Below are 9692 nucleotides of genomic sequence, written 5' to 3' on the forward strand. Positions count from 1 at the left end.
TTAATATCAATATTAAGACCAATGTCAAGATTAACATTAATATTAATACTGGTATTAATATCAACATCAATATTAACATGAACATTAATATCAATATTAAGACCAATGTCAAGATTAACATTAATATTAATACTGGTATTAATATCAACATTAATATTAATATTATGAACATTAACATTAATATTGATATTAATTTTAAGTGGATCCTTACTCTATATCCTGTGCCTCTCCAACGGAGATGTTGCAAGACTTAACTAGTGTCTGAAAGGCACTTAAAGATCCCTGGATGAAGAACACTGTAGAATAGCAAAGTGTTATTTGTAATGAATAATGAATAATAGGGGTTTTAATGAGCCAAATAGTCAAGCTCCTTATTTATCTCTATTGTCTTGACTTTCAGTACACTCCTGCATGCAGGAATAATAAGCAGCATTATGTAAATATGTATTATTTTCCTGCATGGCGAGAGACCAGCCTGGACATACTTGAAGATGCACTAAGTTAGTGTTTCAAAAGTAGCTGCCCTTTGGAGAAGAGAGCATGAAATACCCATCAGCTGAATACCCTGGCATGGCAGCTGAACACCCTGGCATGTAATCTCAGTGCTGTTCTCACTTTTATAAGTAAAATCTTCCCTGGACGTTTTCTTGAGCAACTGAAAAAAAAGCCCTTTTGAATTAAGCAGGTTTGCATTTTACACACACTATGAATGGAGCTTTCTTAGGCCTGGTCTACATGAGGGAGTTATTTCGAAACACCCCCCCCCCCCCGATTTCGAAATAATAAGCGGAGCGTCCACACGACCAAGCCCATTATTTTGAAATAACGGGCTGGTTATTTCGAAATCGATATTTCTTGGGGGAATAATGCTTATTTTGAAATCGTTATTTTGGGAGTTATTGTTTTGAAACACGTTATTTCGAAATACTTTCCTAGTGTAGACATGGCCCTTAGAGAGCTCATTTCACTGCCCCATTAACCCTCCTACACATGCCTGGGAAGGTAAGATTTCCTTCCACCCAAAATCATTTAGCTGTGCCTGGCAGGGAATTTCCTCAGGCAAATTTTCAACACCCCCCCCCAATCTCTCTATTCTTAACCCGATCCCTCCCCCATCCTTCCCCAGATCTGTATGTCGAGCTCCGCACAGAAGGAGCTCAGCAAGGAGGAAATCCCACCCTCCCACGCATTCACGTGTACACACACACACGTCACCCAGATACACACAAATATAATCAATTCACACACAGAGACATTGTACATTTCACCTTTTTACACACACTTCCCCGTTGTTATTCCACATGGTCACCCACACAAATATCATATGTATGTTACATTCATGTGTGTATGTATCGGGGGCTGTTCTCAAAGTCCTTAGAAATAGTGAATTCTTGAAATCCCATTAAGATCTTAGACTCCCTGGTACCATGATCCCCAGGTTAATTATGGGCGGTATCAACATTATTTCCTTTAATCAGAAGGCACAGAGCACAAGGAAGCTGTGCTGTGTACATACACGTCCTGTGGGCAAACACACACAGCCCCATACTTAGTAACTCAGGCGGCCTAGTCAGTTATGTATATTACTTTACATCTAAAAGGCCGCCCTACACAAATATTAACTAACCAAATTTCACATCACTCCCAGCGTGGGAAGGAAATTGCTGTATATTAGTTCCCATATCACGTGTGAGGAAACTGAGGTAAGGAGCTGTGCTCTGTCTGAAAAGAGTCCACAAAGTGACTTGATGAATTTCAAGGCGAAAGTAAAGAAGGAGGCGTGTTTTACTCCTCCTAACACAAGCACTAAGGGGGTCAACAAATGAAATTAGTAAGCAGCAGCATTAAAACAAACAAAAGGAAATGTATTTTTTCCAGACAAATCATGATCAACCTGTGGAACTCCTTGCCAGAGGATGTCGTGAAGGCCAAGACTAACAGGAGTAAAAAAAGAACTAAATAAAGACATGGAGGATAGGACCGCCGTGGTATTAGCCAGGATGGGCTGGAATGGTGTCCCTGGCTTCTTTTTGTAAGAAGCTGAGAATGGGCAACAGGGGAGGGATCACTTCATGATTCCCGGTTCTGTTCATTTCCTCTGGGGCATCAGGCATTGGCCACTGTTGGAAGACAGGACATTGGGCTAGATGGACCTTTGGTCTGACTCAGTAGGACCATTCTGATGTTCTTATAATTGCTGTCAGACGTGGGATTAGAAAGCAGGAGTTCCTGACTCCCTGGGCCTTGCTCAAACCACTAGACTCTACTGCCCCTCAGAAGGGAGCCACACTATGTCCTGAGGATGGATGGATGGGATACCACCTCATGCCACACCATGACAACCCCTCAGGAGGACATAACAGGTGTCCCCCTTCATCTCAGTGGAGTTGTACAGTCTGACACAAAGCAGAATTACCAGAAATTAGTGTATATAACCCACAGGTTATACACATTTTTACATGTCCGCAGGGGTATGCAAGTTTATTTTTACCCATTAGAATTGGGTCAGCTCTGCTCCGTTGCAGGGAGGGCCTGATACACTTCCAGCACACCTGCACTGTGCTCTCCGTTCCCCTGCCCGGAGGAGGGTGGGTTGCAACTGGCTGCGGCTGCACGGGCCTGGGCATGAATGTGGCTCCCCTCCCGCAGGCTGGCCAGCTTGCCTGCGCTGCACTCTCCGTTCCCCCCTGGTATGTGCAATTACCATGAATTAGCCTATAGAACCCGCCGGTTATACACGTCCGGGGGTAATCTACTTTTTTTTTTTTTACACAGCACAAAAACCCGGCAGGTTATACACGAGTGCGGGTTATACACGCTAAAACACGGTAGTTCAGTAACATACAGACCTAGAGTCAACAAAGGCAACAGGGCCCAGGCATGCCCAGGATCAGTGGCTCACGGTGTTACCATGGGCTCCCTCGGGGTCTTTCACTTACTTCACGGACAATGTCTATTGCTCTCATCCGCCCTGCCTCTCACAGGGTTAAAGACTCATCAACACAAAGGCAAGAACAAAGGAGAGTGAGGCTGGATACATGGAGACCCGTTCTAGCTACAAGGACAGTTACACATGGGAACAAGTGCCCAGGCATGTGGTGATCATCACTGGTGGGTTTCGGGTTTTTTAACATCGGGCAGAGATGGTCTAACAGAGTGCAGCTCATCGGGGTTCTATGGGTGGCCTGTGAAACGTTTCGTGGACGGTTGCCCACGTGCAGGGGTGGCACATTCTGCTGGGTTCTGTCCGTGTAGGGTTTTTCCCCTGTCGGGACGCCAGTGCACTCCTGCGACCCATTCATTAGCTTAGGTTCCCCATGGCTGGTGTAGATATACAGGTGGTCCCCGAGTTACGAACACATCAATTTACGACTGTTCGTCCTGACGACCAACCTCCCATTAAGCGCGTCCCTGAGTTATGAACGCGATCCGCGCTTACGAACAGCGCAGTCACATTTAAATGAATGGGGTCCGACTTACAAACAGATCGAGTTACGACCACGTGCTTGCTACGTAACTCATTCGTAAATCGGGAAGTGTCTGTACTTCTACCTCACTTTGGGTGGCTGGGCTAGGGAACCTCGAGGGCCCTTCAAACCCTAGATTTCCAGGATTTGGTGATTCATCTGCTACTTGCATCCAGCACCTGGTTTCAACGCGTGACTCCATCTGTACCAGCCTCAGCACATGGTTTGGGGGGAAAACAGTTGCTTAACCAGGAGCACCACACAGTGGTTTTAAAATCAGGGGTGACTCGGACACACCTGATCTCTTCTGGATGTTTGCTCCCTCACGACTTTCCAATGGGAAATGAACAAAACCGTTGCCGAGCACGCAAAGGAAAGACATGGATCTAGCCATAGAGATGCCGTTGACCCTTCTTGGACAGTAAAAGATTGATGGAGAACTTCCTGTGGCCGAGGGAAAGGATTGAAATGGCAGAGTTCTCAGGAAGGATACAAGAGCCAGGGTCCGTATTTTAATGTGCCCCTCTTTTCCAGATTCCACATTTCAAAGTACATACAAATTAACATCAGCAAGTCCAACTGGAACCCCGTGAAAATCTCCTCGTCGTCTACGGGCCGAGGAGAAGACACAGTTTTACAAATGATTCATTCACAGCCAGTCACGGAGGCGGACAGATGGACGCGGACAATTGAAAAGCGAAATGCATCAGAAGAACACGGCAGCCCCATCCCCACAAACAACGTGTCTACGCAAACAACGTCACAGCTTGCTAGGGAATCCAGCATCTAGATAAGGCCTAGTCATTGGTCAGAAAAATACAGGCCCTCAATGTGAAGATACCATTGTCTCTCGGTTACCTTATCCCCTTCCCCTGCTATTTGTTGCATTTACCTTCTCGTCTTATGCCTACATTGTAAAGGTAATTTTACCTCGGAGCAGGGACCATTTTTTGCATTACTTGTGTGTACAGCTCCGAGCACCCTGATTCTTGGTTATGGTTTCTAGGCACTACCGAGTGAACTTCTCTAGGCCAGCACGCTCTGGTCTGGCAACATCCGTGGTCCAGTATGATTTTATTTATCCAGATGGCCACTTATTATGGGTGTGGCCATGCTTCCCGCAGTCCCATGAAGTTTGTTTACAGCCAGCAGTCCTGGCTCTGTGTTCTATGCTGTTATGTAGCTCTGATTTGCCCCTCGATGTCTTTTAAGAGCCCAGCAAGCAGTGGAAGTATTGGTGACGCTGCTAGACAATATTGACCTTCTGCGGTTTGGAAAATTCTCTAGTTCGGCACCAGTCAAGTCCTGAGGTGCCGGACGAGAGACGTTCAACCTGTATGGCAATATGAACAAATAAGGGAAAAAACGTAAGCCGCTTGTGCCCCCGTTAATATCCATGGGAGTTTTGCCACTCACTTCCACGGGATTACTAGCAGGCCCTAAGTGGCGCCTGCTGATCTTGATCCAAAATACGCCCTCCAGTGAAATCATTCATTTTTTTGAAAATGGGAAGAGGGAGAAGTAATTTACTGGCTGATTTTGTAGTTTGTCTGCCCCAAATATCTGGGACAAATGATCCCAATAACTATGTTGATCTGAACACCCCATCAATACAGTGAGGCCCAAGGGTGATGTTCCAAGAAGATGTGGGAGTTTGGGAGGTGAGTATTTTGCCTTAGTAAAAGTACCAACAGGGCAGCTACCCAGACTGATGGCTTTTCTTAGCTCCCTCTGTCAGATCTCAGGCTATGTCTAGACTGTAGGCTTCTTTCAGAAGAAGCTTTTCCGGAAGAGAGCAGCCAAAGCGCATCGGAAAAGCAATGTGCTTTTTTGAAAGATAGTGCCCACCTTCGTTGGATGCTGTCTCGCATTTCAGTTCTGATCGCTATGGATGGAGTGGCCACTAGGACACCGGTGCTTTTTGCTGGAGGCCTCTTCTTTCGAAAAAAAAAAACCCCTCTTCCCTGTCTACACATGCCTTTTTCCGACAGAGCTCGTTTGGAAAAGGCGTTCTTTCTTGTAGAAAGAGGTTTACCGCTGTCAGGAAAAATCCCTGCGTTCTTTCAACTTTCTATCGTGAGAACGCAATGACAGTGTGGACGTAAGTGTCGTTCCGGAAAAACTCTGCAGTGTAGACCTACGCTCCGGTGCCAAAGGGGAGTTTGCTGTCGGAGAGATTCATAAAATCAAGGGGCTGCCGGAGATTTTACCCAGGATGCTAACTCCAGGCTTGAGCTGCCAAGCCACAGGCAGACTCAAACGTTCCCAGAGCGCAGGAGTGTTTGGATCCATCCATCTTTCTGTCGGGAGTGCTTTCCCTAGCCCCCGTGCCTGTAACATCTGAACACTTTCCCATCTTCAGTGGGTCACATAGGGCCAGAGTCAGGCAAGCCCCGGCCAGAGCTGATCCACTTGCTCGGCCTGGTGGGGGAGGGAGCAGCTCCACGCCCTGCCCCTGCCCCCTGCCTCCAGGCTGGTGCAGGAAAGCGCTGCTTGGGGGCTTTTACCCCACAAAATCTACTACCCCAGGCCCCACTAGGCTCTGTTGCACAGGGGGCACGTGGGGGAGTGTGAGGGACCATATCAGGGAGGTGAGGGGTGTTTGTTTTGCTTCATTTCTGTGCAGCCCCCGACTGATTTTTCTGTGGGTCTGTGGCCCCCGACCCAAAAAAGGTTCCCTGCCCCTGCCCTTTACCGTACGTCAGAAGAAAGCAGGCTGCTCAGGGTGGCCTTGAGATTCACGGGGCCGCACACCGTGCTATTAACCTGGCGCCCCTATGCCCGATGGCAGCTGCGGGTGGAGGACGATTTTTTAGAGGTATCATTTTATAATCTTCAGCAACACACTCATGAAATATTTTTGGACGGCTAATAGCTCCGGCCGGCTTTGTCACTTTTAAATTAACGCGAGCCTGTCTGGAGGAAGCAGAGCCACAGAACGGGGACAGGAAGATGTGTGGGAGGGTGGACCCAGGGGTGCCCCAAATTGTCAGGTGCTGCACATGGGTAAGGACGTCTTTGCGGGCACATCGACACGACAGAGTTACTTCGAAATAACCAGGCGCACGTCCACGCTACCCAGCCCGTTCTTCTGACGTGAAAGGCTTGTTCTTTTGAAATAATAACTCCCGAAAGAACGATTTCGAAATAACGCCCTCATGGAGACCTGGCCGGAGGCTGCTGTTGGTACCCCAGCTCTGCTTCTCTACCTGCTACAAGGTATGTCCTAGTCCCAAATCCAGAAAGCCCTGAGCATCGAGAGACAGGTAGAATCCTTTCATTCAGCGCCGCATGCAACATGGACACCACTTCCTCCTTTCCCCGGGTTCAAGTTCCCCTCCAGCAAATATTCTTTGCCCCGCCAAGGCCTCCAATGCCTTACCACGCAGGGAACCATATTGCCCCTGCTAAGGGAACTTATTCCCCCCTTATTGTACACACACACCTCACAACAACATACGTGGGCTTCATAATCACTTAAAGGGAGAAGATGCTGATCCCCTTGGGGGCTTTCTAGATGAGTTGACCAATCTGCTGGCAAGTAGGGCTGGCTGGAGAAACCAGAACCCAGACATAGCCCAGAGAATAACCCGTAATGGTGGTCATGGCACCTGCTTGGGATATGGGAAACCCAGTTTCAAGTCCCAAAATCAGAGATTTAAACTTGGATCCCCCGTGTCCCAGATGAGGGCAATTCTGGTCCGTTCCTCATCAGGAATTCCCTCTCTGGCCTGAGAAACCCTCCTTACGACATTTCAATTGAAACCGATTCACTGAAAAATTCCCACCCAGCTCCAAGGAGAACGACATTAAGGGTTCCCCCACCCCCCACCATCTCTGAATAGACGTGTGCAATCCAGGCTCAACGCTCCCCCCAAAGCGGGCTCATCAGGTGCATCATCTGATCTCGCTCCATTTCTACTGCTCAGTGCAACCTCTTTTCCATTTCCACTAGGCCTATGGGCTGCCCCTTTCACAAGGCCTGACCTAACCAATCACCTGCAGTCTCTATATTCGCAGCTACTGCTGACCTTCCACCTTCCACATATTGGCCACTTATTAGGGGTGTGGCCAAGTTTCCCGCAGTCCCATGAAGTTTGTTTGCAGCCACCAGTCCTGGCTCTGTGTTCTATGCTGTTATTTACCTCTGATTTGCCCCTCAACGTCTTCTAAGAGCCCAGCAAGCAGTGGAAGTGTTGGTGATGCTGCTAGACAACATGTGAGACAGCAGGACTGAAACCCAAATCTGAACTACGCAGGAGAAAAAAAATCATTCTTCCTCAAACTACCAAAAGCCCAGTCCCAAAGCACTGTAATTTCCCAGTGACTGGGCAGGCTCAATTTCTAATTACTGCATTGTCATTTGTATTACGTTATATAAAGAAAGGCCTGCAATTTGCCTGCACTGAAGTCTAATCACCGTGTTACTTGTGTAAAAAATTCACTCGAGAAATTAATTAATCAAAAAACCCCCTCTGATTTCCCAGCTGCTGGGCAATATCGATTCCTCGTTACAGTGTTATTCCCCAACACATGAAATAAATGCACCCGTTCCAGAAAGAAGCTGGACTTGCCTACCACCATTTCCAATTCCCGTGTCATCCCTCTCCTTTCTTAACAGGTTTTTAAGAGGCCAATGCTCTGGCGGGCCACACAAAAGTGGATTTCATAGGTTTGCTGCCTCCTAACGGCTGTAGCCATCTGATCACGGCCACACCCATCGGCAGCGCCCACCAGGCTGCTAATAACCACTCTCCATGACTCAGGATGTGATAAAGTCTCTGGGCAAGTTCAGCTGGATGGACTCCCCTCCAGCTGTATACTTGGCCGCGGGCCCATTGCCGTCCATCGTGAAGAGTTTGCAGGTCTTGTTGGTCTCGTGGACGGGCGTGGACTTTTTGGAGGACACCGGAGAGTTGGTTGGGCTCAGCTGCACGGCCGTGGTGTCCTGCACCGTGTGTTCGCTGGTTTCGATCTCGAAGGCCGTGTGGCCCGGTTTGATGAGCCCCATGTTGGAGCCCGGCTTGGATTTCCTCGCCCCGTGGGCGGGCGGCCTCCGGCTGCAGATGCAGCAGGCCCCGAAGAACGTGAACGCCACCACCAGCAGGATGGGCCCTATGATGATGGGCGGGTTGTTCACGGGGAGGAAGGTCCCAAACGCGAAGGCTCCCACCAGGGTGATGTTGATCCCAGCTAACATGATGCAAAGTCCACAGGCGCAGCAGAGCGCGGGAGATGGAAGCCCCTGAGGCCTGGTCTTTTTCTGGCTAGGTTTCTGGGACAAAGAGGTGCTGCTTTTTTCACTGAACATGTTGATCCCCGTCGCCCAAGAGACCTCGCGCCTTACTGGGCACACATGGCTATGGCGAGACGATCGCTGGGCTTGAGGTGCCTTGAATTTCCTGTAGGAGGAGGAAAGGAAGAAAGAAAAAGGAATTGCCAGCTCGTTATGCGCAGAGACCTTCTGGGAGAGCAAAGGGGGTGACCAAGGAGCTACGTGGGAGAGACTTGAAACTTGCAGCAAGCTTGTTAAAGGAGCCAACCTGAGACACCGGGCATGGGGAAGGAACCGCACACAGCTGGTGTTCCTTCTAACACAGCTGAAGCTGCTCTTGTAGAGGGAGTCAGCTTTGAACAAGGCAGCTGCCAGCCAAACCCCAGAGCAGGTCAATTCCTAAAAATGGCCACATAGACCCTGTGCGGGGCCCCTTTTTGCTCAGAGGTCAGTTCAGACTCGGGAACAGGGACTTGGAGTTTTGCTTTTACAGTTAATTTGTCTGAAAGGGGGGAGGGGTGGAACAGCTTTCATCTGAGGAGAAATTAAAAAGCCAGGGATGTTTCAGCTTGGAAAAGAGACGGTGAAGGGGGAGGGGATATGACAGAGGTCTTTAAAATCATGACTGGCATGGAAAAAGTAGATAAGGGAGTGTTATTTACCCCTTCCCGCAACACTAGAACGAGGAGGGTCACTCAATTAAATTAATAGGCAGTAGGTTTAAAACAAGCATAAGGATTTCTTCACATGCCACATGGCCAACCTGTGGAACTCATTGCCAGGGGATGTTGTAAAGGCCAAAAGTCTAAATGGTGCAAAATAAGAGTAGGTCCCTGAAGGCTAAGGAAGAGCTACTGATGAACCTAGGATGGTCACGGATCCAACCCCATGTTATGGGTGTCCTAACCCTCTAACTGCCAGGGAGACATCACTTGATAATTGCCCTGTTA

The 9692-nt window shown here is 48.5% G+C and overlaps 1 protein-coding gene across 1 annotated transcript; it reads right to left on the minus strand.

The window, feature by feature from the left end:
• Positions 1–7357: 7357 nt before the first annotated feature.
• On the minus strand, positions 7358–8861 carry TMEM275 (transmembrane protein 275). Its single transcript, XM_075937122.2, has one exon. The coding sequence runs from the start codon at positions 8776–8778 to the stop codon at positions 8230–8232; it is 549 nt and encodes a 182-aa protein (XP_075793237.1). The 5' UTR covers positions 8779–8861; the 3' UTR covers positions 7358–8229.
• Positions 8862–9692: the final 831 nt, after the last annotated feature.

Source organism: Pelodiscus sinensis, chromosome 9 (genome assembly GCF_052426305.1).
Source record: "Pelodiscus sinensis isolate ZL-2025 chromosome 9, ASM5242630v1, whole genome shotgun sequence".
Lineage (NCBI taxonomy): Eukaryota > Metazoa > Chordata > Testudines > Trionychidae > Pelodiscus > Pelodiscus sinensis.

What these genes read in the sequence shown, in the direction of transcription:
- TMEM275 (XM_075937122.2), bottom strand. Translation starts at nt 8,778, where the DNA reads ATGTTCAGTGAAAAAAGCAGCACCTCTTTGTCCCAGAAACCTAGCCAG.